This window comes from Pteronotus mesoamericanus, unplaced genomic scaffold (assembly GCF_021234165.1).
Source record: "Pteronotus mesoamericanus isolate MK-2021 breed Mesoamerican mustached bat unplaced genomic scaffold, CSHL_Meso_final contig_73, whole genome shotgun sequence".
In the NCBI taxonomy this organism is placed as follows: domain Eukaryota; kingdom Metazoa; phylum Chordata; class Mammalia; order Chiroptera; family Mormoopidae; genus Pteronotus; species Pteronotus mesoamericanus.
In genome coordinates, this window is record NW_026555245.1 from 21,306,381 (window position 1) to 21,319,565 (window position 13,185).

The following is a 13,185-nucleotide window of genomic DNA, read 5'->3' on the forward strand; positions in this document are numbered from 1 at the left end:
AGGGTAGGATTGTTTTTTAAACCTGCCTATTTAGAGTTAGAACTAGCATATCTAATGTTTTGAATAACTTCTAAAGTGATTTGAAGAATATCTTTTATATTTATCCACATATGTACAATTTTTAGCAATCTTTATTTCTTTATGTGAATTCAGATGTCCATTTGGCATCATTCTTCTTTTGAAGAACTTCCCCTAATATTTTTTTGTAGTGTAGGTCTGCTGGATATAAATTATCTCAACTTTTGTTTGGTTAAAAGTTTTTACTATTATTTTTGAAAGACATTTTAGCTAAATAGGCAGAATGTCTACAGTATTTCCTTTCAGTACTACTTCTTTTCACTATTTCTGGCTTGACTTGTTTCTGATGAGAAGCTGTATCATTCTTATCTTTGTTTCTTTGTATTTAGCGTGTCTTTTTACTCTGATGGTTTTTATGATTCTCTTTTCATCGCTTGTTTTCAGAAATTTGATTATGATATACTTTGGTGTAGATTTCTTTATGTTTGCTTTGCTGGTGGTTTGTTGAGCTTCTTGGATCTACGGGTTTATAATTTTCATTATATTTATGTACTCCTTTCTTGTTCCTTGTCTTCTGGTCTTTATTAGTTAGACCTTTTGATATTTTCTGACATCACTTTTGCATTTTTTTTCAGCCTTAGTTTTCTGTGTTTGGCTTCATTTCACTTGGTTTCTATTGCTGTGTCTTCATATTTACCAATCTTTTTTCCTGCAGTTTATACTTTAAAAGTTTTATTGGGATTGCTTAAATGATTTTCATTACCTCACCATGTTCATGTTTTGCTCTACCTTCTTTAATAGATGGGCAGTGTTATAGTATTTGATTTCATTTTTTTTTTATTGGTAATTCTACCATATGTTTCATTTTGGGGCATCCTTTTATTCATTGATATTTCTTCTAGTTATGGGTCATATTTTCCTGCTTCTTTGAATGCCCACAATTTTTTATTGGATGCTGGACATTGTAACATAAATTATAACTTACATTGTTGACTGCTGGATTTTGTTGTATTCTTTAAATAGTGATGGATTTTGTTTTGGCAGGTGGTTAGATAACTTGTGGTTTACTTTGCTGCTTTTGAGACTTCTTTTTTTGTTAGGTAATTCAATATTTTTAGTTTATTTACATAGCTGTGTAATCATCATGTCAATTTTCACCACCTCATACCTATTATAAATAACTCAACAATTTTTCTTCAGTTCCCTCAACCACCTATCTACTTCTGTCTTTAAGGATTTGCATATTTGGGACATTTCATATAAATGGAAACATGCAGTATATGGTTCTTTTTGACTCAGAGTGGAATTGCTAAATCATATGGCAACTTTGTGCTTAACCTTTGAGGAACTGCCAGAATATTTTCAAAGCACCTGTACCTTTCACATTCCCACCAGCAGTGTATCAAGGCCTCAGTTTCTCTGCATCCTTATCAACACTTGTTATTATCCATCTTTTTGATAATAGTATGAAGTTCATTCATGTTGTACCATCTATCAGTACTTCATTCTTTTTTGACAATAAATATTCCATTATATGCATAATAGCACATATTGTTTATTTATCAGCTGATAAACATTATGACTCTTTTCTCCTTTTGGGTATCATGAGTAATGTTTCTCTGAACATTTATGTACAAGTTTTTGTGTGGACATATGATATAATTTCTCCTGTGTATATACCTAGGAGTGGAATTGCTGGGTCAAATGGTAACTCTACATTTAACTTTTGAGGAACTACTGATACAGAGAGATCTGATTAGACCACTGGGGAGGAGTAGGGAGAAGCTGTAGGAGGTGAAGCCTGAGACAATGATAAACAGTCTAAGATGAGATTGGATGAGAGTCTGAATGCCTCCAGAGCTCATGGAATTATGGCCCAGAAGATTTAAAATAAAAAGAAGGCAGGTCTTGCTGCAGCTGCCTGTGTTTCCCAAAGGATGGTATTTTGGATGGGATAAGAAACTCTGGATGCAGCCCAGGATTGGGTTGACCTGACAGAGGATGGCAGGGTCATTCTTCTTTGGGCGTTTTAGAGGGGATGAGCTCTAAGTCAGAAGCCTGCCATTCTTCCAAAATTGTGTAGCTTTTGAATAAAGACTCCTTTCCATTATCACTAAACCTTTGCCTCTGGAATTTTACCTAGAGAGTGGTGGCGGGCATCAGGACCCCACCTGCTGCTTGGTAACACTTGTTGTTACCTGACTTTTTATATTATATCCATTCTAGCAGGTATGAAGTGGTATCTTGTAGTTTTGATATTTTTTTCTGATTACTAATGATTTTGAGCATCTTTGCGTTGCTTATTGGCCATTTACATAACTTCTTGAGAGAAATACCTTTTTAATTCCTTTGCCCACTTTTAAAATGGCTTGTTTCTTGTTATTGAGTTGTTGATATTAGTCATGCTTTCGAGATACAGATCCATTATCAAATATATCATTTGGAAATATTTTCTTCCTTTTATTTTTGTCTTTTCACTGTCTGGATCTAGATATCCTCTGAAGGAAAGACTTTTAATTTTAATGAAGTCCAGTTTATTTATTTTTGCCTGTGGTGCTTGTGTTTTTTGTCATATCTGAGAATCCATTACCAAATCCAAGGTCATGATGCATTGTTTCTGCATTTTTTTTTTCTAGGAGTTTTAAAATTTTAACTTGGTCCATTTTGAGTTAATTTTTGCAGACTGTTTGAGGTAGGGTTCCAATATCCTCCTTTTTCATGTGAGTATCCATTGGTTACTGACTATTTCCCACTTTGTGCAGTGTTTATACATACAACATCCATGTTGTACCACATATTAGTACATTATTCTTTGGAGGCTGAATAATATTCAGCTGAATAATATCAAATACATGTAACAACATGGGTGAACTTTATAATAAGAAGCCAGAAACAAATGGATATCCACAGGCAAATCCCAGCACCATTTGATGAAGAAACTATGATCTTTCCACTCAGTTGTCTTGGAACCCTTGTCAAAATATCATTTGCCCATAGAAAAACAGATTTATTTCTGAATTTTCAATTCTGTTTCATTTGTCTATATGTCTGTTCTAATGCCAGTACCACTCTCTTTACTGCAGTTTTGTAGTAGGTTTTGAAATCAGGAAGTATAAGTCTTTCAACTTTTTTATTCTTTCTAAAGATGGTTTTGGCCCTTCAATTTTTTTTAAAAAAGACTTTATTTATTTTTAGAGAAGGGAAGGGAGAAAGAGAGGGAGAGAAACATCAACGTGTGGTTGCATCTTGTGCACCCCCTACTGGGACCTGCCCTGCTACCCAGGCATGTGGCCTACACTGGGAATCGAACCGGTGACCGTTTGGTGTGCAGGCCGGAGCTTAGTCCACTGAACCACACCAACTATGGCTAGCCCTTCGATTTTTATATGAATTTTATGATTAACTTGTCAGTTTTTGCAATGAAGAAAGCTGAGGTTTCACTAGAGATTGCAGTGAATGCATATATATAGGTCAATTTGGGAAATGTTGTCATCTTAAGTAAGTCTTCTAATCCATGAACATTAGATGTGTTGTAACTGTGCAGGGCCAGACAGGTTCATGGGATTCGTGCATATGGAAGAATTTTCACGGAGCTGTTGGAATGTCAGACATACCTTTACTCCAGGGAGCCATGCAGGCCACAAGCCCGTGTCTATGTCTGCACACCCACTAAGAAGCCCCTACCTTCTTAAGTACTAGAAGGAATAAAGCCGGCCTCAAGCCAAAAAAGTTATGTAACATAGCATGAGCTTCACATGACAGCCAACTTTGTATTAGGGGAACCGTTTATTGGACCCAGACTCAAGGCTGTGAGACCTAGTCTCAAAGCTATGAGAACACTACTTTTTCAGACCCCTTCTAGGTTGTGAGAAACTGCTTCCCTCAGTTACCCAGACACCTGGGTGAGGAGGCCAGACTGCCTCCAGTTACCCTACAGATGTCTTTTTGTCTATTTAGGTCTTCTTTACTTTTTTTCGGGAGTGTTTTACAGTGTTCATTGTATAAGTCTTTTATCTCTTAAGTTTATTCATTGGTATTTTACTCACTTGGATGTTATTTTAAATGGATTTTTAAATTATCTTTTTTGGATTGTTTATTACTAGTGTATAAAAATGCAACTGATTTTCATCCATTGATCTTGTATTCTGCAACTTTGCTGAACTTATTTAAAGCTCTGATCATTTTGGGGGGGGGGTGTTTCTTATTTCTGTATATAAGATCAGGCCACGTGCAGAAAGGGACAGTTTTGATTCTTCCTTCCCAGTTACAATGTTGAGTGGAAGTGATATGAATGGGGCATCCTTGTCTTGATCTAAAGTTTTAGAACTTGTTCTAAAATAAATCTCTATCAACACATGCTAAGAATAATAGTTATACACACAAGGTCCAGCAAAAGTAAGGCCTGCTTGAGTGTTGTTGGTAGGGTAATAATATGAGTGTAGTAATTTATAATGTTAATTTAAACATTTCACCTAAAATGTCATATGGTGTGCTTGAATGTGATATTGTTGTGTTACAACATTACATGTTTTTGATTTTGTAATAAAAGATTTTGTAATAAAAAGAGAGCATTATTTGTGCTGGACCCTGTATAATTTTGTTTGTATGATTACATTTAAGTTGAATGCTAGCTCTCTGTTAATTAAGATTCTCTCTCTAAGATAATCTCCTATCAGGTCTTTTATGGCCCCTTTCTGGGCATTTTCATCACCCACTGAGTCTTTTATGTACCTAGAGCACTGGCTTTTGTGAAATATTTTGCACTTAAAGGAGAGGTAGTACCTTCTAGATTAAAAAAAAAAGTAGTATGTGCAAGACAGAGACATGGATTGTGATGCTAACTACTTGACTAGATGATGTTATTTACAATTTAAAATATTCTTTCAATGCAGAATTCATGTGGGTCAAAATAGTATTCCAATAAAATACCTACTTCTCAAATTATTTGAATGACATTTGCTGGTAACTTAATGTTATAATATTTATCCTTACCCAAAGAAATGCTTATTGATTTTAGAAAGAGGGGGAAAGGGAGGAAGAAAGAGAGGGAGAGAAGCATTATGTGAGAGAGAAACATCCATTGGTTGCCTCTCCTACGCTCCCCAAAGGACCAAACCACAATCAAGGATGTGCTCTGACCAGGAATTGAACCCACCCGCTTTCACTTTATAGGACAACACTCCAACCAACTGAGCCACACCCACCAAGGCATCTTATTGTTATTTAAAAGTTTAGAGAATGGCAAACCGTAGTTCTCAATAGTTTCCAGATGATTTACATGCTAAATGTTTTAGAATTGTTTTAGAATTGATTAATCTCCTTAATTCCCTTTTCGCTTTTCTTTCTTTTTTTGACATGAGGGCTTACTGTTTTTAATAAATTTTTTGAAAAAGTCTTCACTGTATTCTGACCTTCCTTTTTCTTAGTCCCATCCTGTTAACCAGAGCAATAATCTTTTGTGAATGCTTTTATAGTTTTCTCCATGATCATATAATCACATATGGACACACTATCTCACTTCCTCCCATACCCACAGTCATTAGGATATTGAGGCTATTATTTTATAAAATGGAATCATATTATATACCCTTTTGTGCTTCTTTCTTTTTCTATGAATACATACATGTTGGAAAATCTATTCAAGCCAACTACTTTTGCACTCATTTTTTAAATTTTGTAACAGCCCATGGCATGGATTATACTACCACAATTTTTTATCTTCTATTCTTGAATTTACATTTTCTTTCTATTTTCTTATTAATGTACTGTGCTTTTAGGAGTATATAGGAGAGAGTGCTAGGGGTAAAAGTTTTTAAAAATTTTTATTGACAATGATTTCTCAAAATTATATCAATATTGCTTTCACAGAAGCTCTACCAGTTTATAGTTCTAGCAGTTATGTAATAGTACCCTTTTTACCACAATTTAATCAGCATTAGATGTTATCCCTCTTATTTTTGCTAGTTCAATGGGTGTAAAGGGATACCACATAATTTTAATCTGCATTTCCTTCAATACTAGGTCTCACCATTCCTTCACTTTTTATTAGTCATGTAGATTTGCTCTACTGTGAATAACTTACTTCCATTTTTCACTTTAATTTTTTTATTTTACTTTTTAAATTTTGATTTCTTATTATAAAATATTTTAAATAATACTTTGTTTAGAAAAATATAATACATACCAGTATAATCACCACCCAGCTTTACAAGTCTGTGATTTTGCCATTTTACTACAGATTTTTCTCTGGCATGTTATTCTGATACATTACATTACTAGATTTTTCTAATTTAGCCACCTTGGAATCTTAGGATGAATGAACTTTATTTACTCTTAAAAAGGAAATATTGTTGAATTTGGTTTGCTAATATTTTGCTTAGGATTTTTAGTATCTATTTTGGTTAAGTGGCATTATCCTTTTATGATGTCGTTGTCTGGTTTTGGTATCATAATCACCCTAAACTCACAATATGTGTCTATTTCTCTGTTCTTTCCATTTTATTCTCTGTAATAAGATAGGATTGGCTGAACTCGTATATCTCATCTGGACCTGATGGTGGTTTTCTTTCTTCTTTCTGATTCTTATTCCTTCTCTTTTCCTATCTCTTTTCCTTCTTCCCCCTCCTTTCTTCTCCTCCATTTTTTAAAAAATAGGGATATTGTTTCTTTAATGATTATAGTTCTTTTGAAATTTTTAATTAAATCCATTTTTAAAGTTATATATTTTTAAATTGTTAACTTGTTTACATTTTCAAGTTTATTGGCATAATTTATTCTAGCACTCTCTTTTTGTCTTAACTTATACTTTAAAAAATTCTTAGTGTTTATCTGTGCCTTTTTTTAATCATAGTTGACAAAGGCTTGTTTATTTAGTCATTATAAATAATTAGCCTTTATCTTGTTAATTCTCTTTATTTTAACTTTTTATTTCCTGTATTATAACTTCCATTGTGTCATATCCTTTCAGCTTACTTACAGTAAGCCTGTCTTTGGACTTACTTTGTTATTTGCTAACATCTTGATTTAGATAACTTACACCAATCTGTTATTTTCTAATACAATCAGATCAGAGCTACTACTTTCCTCTTGAGTATCACTTCAGTTATATTTTATAATTTTTAATGCATGGTATTGATGATCATTCATTATAAATGCTTTTTAATTTTTGTTATAATTTCTTCTGTGACCCGTGAGATTTAGAAGTATTTGTAAATACAAGAATGAATACAAGGATACAGTTTCAAAGTTTTTACTGAATAAGCTTTTAATATGTAACTTAATAAAATTATTATATATCTATGAGTAGGAAATTTTAATAACTTAACTACAAATTAAGAATTTTTGTCAGCATATGAAGTCGGTGTCATTTTGCCTACAGTGAAAAGAATGAAAATATCACTAAAATAAAAATACTCTCAGTAGATGAGTGGATGTGGATAAAACGGCTATGGGACATGTACAAAATGGAATACTACTCAGCTGTAAAAAAAAAGGAGAAGAAAGTTTTACCCTTTGTGACAGCATAGATGGTCCTGGCAAGCATTCTGCTAAGTGAAGTAAGCCATAAAGACAACTACTATATGATTTCAGTCATATGGAATCTAATGTACAAACTGAACTCACAAGCAAAATAGAAATAGACTCATAGAACAGGCTGACAGGTTTTGGTGGGGCTAGCGGTGGGTGTAGGGATTGAGCAAAAAAGAAATAAAAAGAGAAAAAAACTCGCCCTGGCTTGCGTAGCTCAGTGGATTGAGTGCTGGCCTGAGAACCGAAAAGTTGATGGTTCGATACCTGTTCAGGGCACATGCCTGGGTTGTGGGCCAGGTCCCTGGTTGGGGACATGCAAGAGGCAACCAATCAATGTACCCCTCTCACATTGCCGTTTCTCTCCCTCTCTTTCTTCCTCCCTTCCCCTCTCTTTAAAAGTAAATAAATAATTTTTTTTTTTAAAGAAAGAACTCATGGACAGCCACAATAATGTAGTGATAGTGATGGGGAGAGGAGTGGGTGGAGGTTGAAGAGGGTATAGAGGGTATAAATGATGATGGAAAAGTATAAAATAAAGTAAAACAGCTATCCCCAAGGAAAAATACCATTATTACTTATAAAGAATTGACAATAATTCCTTAAAGTAATAATTTATCAGTTAATATTAAAAATTTCCCTATCCTCTCTTTTTAAAATAATTATTTGAACAAATAATGATATGCTTTAAAAGTACTTTTTTTTGAGGCTTATATTTTCAAATATATAAGACTTTAAAATTTTTTTATTTTAAAAGTTAATAAATTATTTTAATTTCACACTCTTATTTGAATTGATGATAGCATTTATTTTTTATTTTTTTTAAATTTTTAAGTGTATTTTATTGATCATGCTATTACAGTTGCCCCATTTTTTTCTTCCCTTTATCCCCCTCTGCCCTGTACCCCCCACCTCCTCCCTCTGCTTAGTTCACCTCCAGTTATGCTTCTTATTTTCTGTACTTTTTTCACCCATTCTCCCCGCTCTCATCACTGATAACCTTCCATGTGATCTCCATTTCCATGATTCTGTTCCTGTTCTAGTTGTTTGCTTAGTTTGTTTTGTTTTGTTTTTTAGGTTCAGTTGTTGATAGTTGTGATTTGTTGACATTCTACTGTTCGTAGTTTTGATCTTCTTTTTCTTAGATAAGTCCCTTTAACATTTCATATAATAAGGGCTTGGTGAGGATGAACTCCTTTAGCTTTACCTTATCTGGGAAGCACTTTATCTGCATTTCCATTCTAAATGATAGCTTTGCTGAAGAGCGTAATCTTGGGTGTATGTCCTTGGCCTTCATGACTTTGAATACTTCTTTCCAGCCTCTTCTTGCCTCTAAGGTTTCTTTTGAGAAATCAGCTGATAGTCTTATGGGTACTCCTTTGTAGGTAACTCTCTGCTTTTCTCTAACTGCTTTTAACATTCTTTTCTTATCTTCAATCTTGGGTAGTTTATTTATGAGTTCCTCCTTGGATCCAACTTCTTTGGGAGTCTCTGAGCTTCCTGGACTTCTTGAAAGTCTATTTCCTTTGTGAGATTAGGGAAGTTTTCCTTTATTATTTTTTCAAATAAGTTTTCAATTTCTTTCTCTTCCTCTTCTCCTAACACACCTGTGATTCAGATGGTGGAATGTTTAAAGTTGTCCCAGAGGTTCCTAAACCTCTTCTCATTTTTTTGAATTCTTATTTGTTCACTCTGTTCTGGTTGAATGTTTATTTCTTCCTTTTGTTCCAAATTGTTAATTTGGGTCCCAGTTTCCTTCCCTTTACTGTTGGTATATTTTTCTTCATTTCATGTTGTATAGCCTTCACTTCTTTCTCTTGTTTTTGTGATCGTACTCAATCATTTCTGTAAGCATCCTGATTACTAGTATTTTGAACTCTACATCTGATAGGTTGGCTATCTCCTCGTGGCTTAGTTTTTTCTCTGGAATTTTGATCTGTTGTTTCACTTGGGCGATATTTCTTTGTCTTGGTGCACCAGTCTGAATGAATGTTTCTTCTTTAACTCTTTGGTTGTTGGACTTCCATACAGTTTGATTTTTTGGCAGTTCTGGTTGTTTTTTCTTTTTAAATTGGTTGTTATCCTTCTTTTGGTTGTGCAAGGAAGTGAAACATCTCTACCTACATCTCCATATTGGCCAGATATCCTAGGATTTAAAATTTTTAAGTATTCATTTCTGAGTTAAATGAATCATGACTAGAGGACATACTATGTATGATTATTTTGTGACATTTTTGGAGTCTTGTTTTTAATCTCCACATGATTAGTATGTATATGTTTGTGTATGTGTGAATATTCTATATGTGCTGAAATAAAAAGCAATAATTGTGTGGCCTAGAGACTTTATATGCACCTCAAAAAGTTCAGTGACCTCAATGTTTTGTTCATGTACATCTAAAAATATCTTTGAAAAAAAATCACATATCCTTGCATTTTAAGTTCACAATTAAAAATTTTCATTGTAAGGCTGAGAATATAATTACTAGTGTATTGTGTAAAACTTGGTATTTACAAATAAACCTGTTTCACTGTTCACTTAAAAATAAACTGTAACTTCTAATTATTTTAGTTATTTGATGTCCTCATTATCAATTAAAACACATACAGATTTGAATCAATTTTTCTATAGAGACAACTAAAAAAATGGAATAATTTTTAAAAGTCTGCTTGGAAGCGTCCCAGCAATCACATTTTAAAATACAGGGGGAAAAAGACTTTGACTGCTGTTGCATTTTGTGCTTATTTTGAGTTGTTACTTCAGACCCACTACAAATTACAGATGTTATATATATGTACTTTTAACTATGTGTACTCATTTCTTTTTCTGTTTCTTTCCTAGGAATCACACCAGTGTATCACAGTATGTTTGCTTTAATGAGTGAAACAGAAAGGATCTGGTATCCTCCCAACCATGTCTTCCATATAGATGAGTCAACAAGGCACAATGTACTCTACAGAATAAGGTACTTTTTTCAGTAAAATGACTCATTTATTAGTAAAAGACAAAATAGGAGAAAATATTGAAAAAAATTTTAATTGCAAGGTACATACTACCAGAGACTAGAACTAATTAACATTTAATTTTTTTCAATTAAGACTCTCTTTCTTCATTAGAGGAAGTATCCATTCATGTTCTTTGACTAGAATGCTGATAATAAAGCTGTTCTGGTGAGATGCTATGTTAGCACTTATAATTATAATTAAATTTTTTAAAGGATGAGTATGGCTTTACTAGCAAAATCCTAAATATTTGGAATATTGCTAGTCTCCCAGGAAATTAAATGTTTTGTGCAATAAAATGTAATCTCACATCTCTTCTTTTTAATAGCTTTATTTTAAAGTTGAAGAGAAGATTTTTCCAGTGTTTGTTACAGACTCAAATTATAAAGTTTATTGAATAATTTATGGTAACATGTAATACTAATTTAGAAAAATCCAAGAAGTATTTTTCTGCTCAATGAAACAAAGAAGTTAAGTTTGATCTGTGGCTCTTATGAAATAGATCCATTTACTTCAGAGAATCAGTGTTTCAGTAAAAAAGAACACAGACTCATTTATAATTTAAAAAAGAAAGGTAAAGGAAACCTCGATTAACTAAGATTTAAGAGAGATGTTTTTACCATGATGAAGGGTATCTATAAAAAACATGTAGCAAATAATATTGTTAAGTGATAAAATGTTAGAAGTGGTCTCTTTAAAATTAGAAACAAAGATAGCCACAATCATTGCTTTTGTTAAGGATTTTAGTCAAGTTCCTAACCAGTGCCATAGACAGGGGAAAAAAGTTTTATAACTGAGAGCAAAGAAACAAAAAGTCATTATTTGGAGATGACAAAATTGTTACCAATATATAAGTATCAATAATAAGCATATTTCTACATTTCTCTTGTTTCCTGTTATTGCCTCTACATTCTGTACCTGGAAGGAGGCTGTATATTGATTTTACAGTTATGTTTCTTATATTTTCTACCTATACTTTTATTATGGTCTTATCCAGATATCTTTTTGTTCTCAACTTGTATTTAACACTGTTAGCTGTGTTTTCTGATTATGGGATCATACCTTTTAGTATGCTACAAGCGGTTATATATACACAGTGCGTTTATATTTGAAGTACGTATTTGGAGGCTGATGGAATGTTTTAACTGTCTTGTAGATTTTACTTTCCTTACTGGTATTGTAACGGCAGCAACAGAACCTATCGGCATGGAGTATCTCGAGGTGCTGAAGCGCCTCTTCTTGATGACTTTGTCATGTCTTACCTTTTTGCTCAGGTATGATTATATTATGTAATACAGGTATATTGTACCTGTGTTAAATGATAAATACCTTGCTTTATAGTATACCTCTTTAATAAGGAAAATCTTCATATATGGGAAAATTGATGTTCCATTTTGCATAAAAGGCACCAATAGGTAACAAAATTAATTTGCTTTCAATAATTTTTAATCCTGTGGTTTATAGGTAATAGAATCTATTTTATTAAGTTTCCTTGAAATGTCCATTTTGAATCTTTTTCTTCTTCTTTCTTCCTCCCCCTCCTCCTCCTCCTTCTTCTTCCCCAGTGCTTTAGATTATTTTAAGGACTTCACAGTTTAGACTGAGTTTTACAACATGATTCATGTAGACATAAGTGGTTGAAACATAAGACAATAAATGTCTTTAGAGAAGGTTTTTTTAAAAATTCCTGAACAATTTCAGACTTAAATAGTGGAGTAAAATGTAAAGAAACCAGGTAACTGCATAAAAAATTGAGCTGTAATAGTTTGTGTAGCTCCTCATAGGAGGATGGCTGGCTGTTGATATTTAGTCTGAGAGCTGGGTTCCAGTTATTTGTTTTTAATACTGTTATGTTAAATTTTTGTAATGTATTTGAACATTTTATAATGCTTTTTAAATATATTACCTTGATTTAAACTGTAATTGAAATGTTTTATTATTAAATAACTTTTATTTTTATGTGCTAGAAGACTGAAGAGTAGAAACTAAAGAAAGAAAATATATTAGTGCTTTTGTATAAAGATATGTTTTTGGTATTCCCCAAGGTATCAGATTAAAGAGTTCTAAATTAGATTTGATAGTATTATAGGAAATAATCCTACAGATCCTGATTTCTAAACTGTCTAGTAGGGCTCGTTCAGTTTGTGAGCAACAAATTGAGACAGTTCTTTTTTGGGCTATGAGAGCGATGTACATTTTTTATTGTGGTAAAACATACGTAATAAAATTTACTATTTATTTTTAACTGGATAGATCAGTGGCATTAATTAAGTATATTCACATTGTTGTGCAACCATCACTACCATCTATCCTCAGAACATTTTTCATCTTCCTAAATTGAAACTTCATACCCATGAAACAATAATTCCCCATTCCCCTCTCCTCTGGCCAATGGCAGCCACCTGTGTACTTTGTCTATGAATTTGGCTATTCCTGGTACCTCATGTAAGTGGGATTTTGTGACTGGACTATTTCTCTTAATATAATGTCTTCAAGGTTCATTTATGTTGTAGCATGTGTCAGAATTCCATTCCTTTTTAAGACCGAATATTCTGTTGTACATAGTACCACATTTTGTTTATCCATTCATCTGTTCATATATATTTGAATTGCATCCACATTTTGGCTCTTGTGAATAGT

General features: G+C 33.0%; 1 protein-coding gene across 3 annotated transcripts in view; it reads left to right on the forward strand.

The window, feature by feature from the left end:
• Positions 1-13,185, forward strand: part of JAK2 (Janus kinase 2) — a 102,277-nt gene that overhangs the window by 38,155 nt on the left and 50,937 nt on the right. For all 3 annotated transcript variants that reach the window (XM_054583087.1, XM_054583086.1, XM_054583088.1), the window contains 2 exons: positions 10,385-10,508; positions 11,702-11,819. In XM_054583087.1, coding sequence (XP_054439062.1) covers positions 10,385-10,508; positions 11,702-11,819 — 242 coding nt within the window. The remainder of the gene's footprint in view (positions 1-10,384; positions 10,509-11,701; positions 11,820-13,185) is intronic.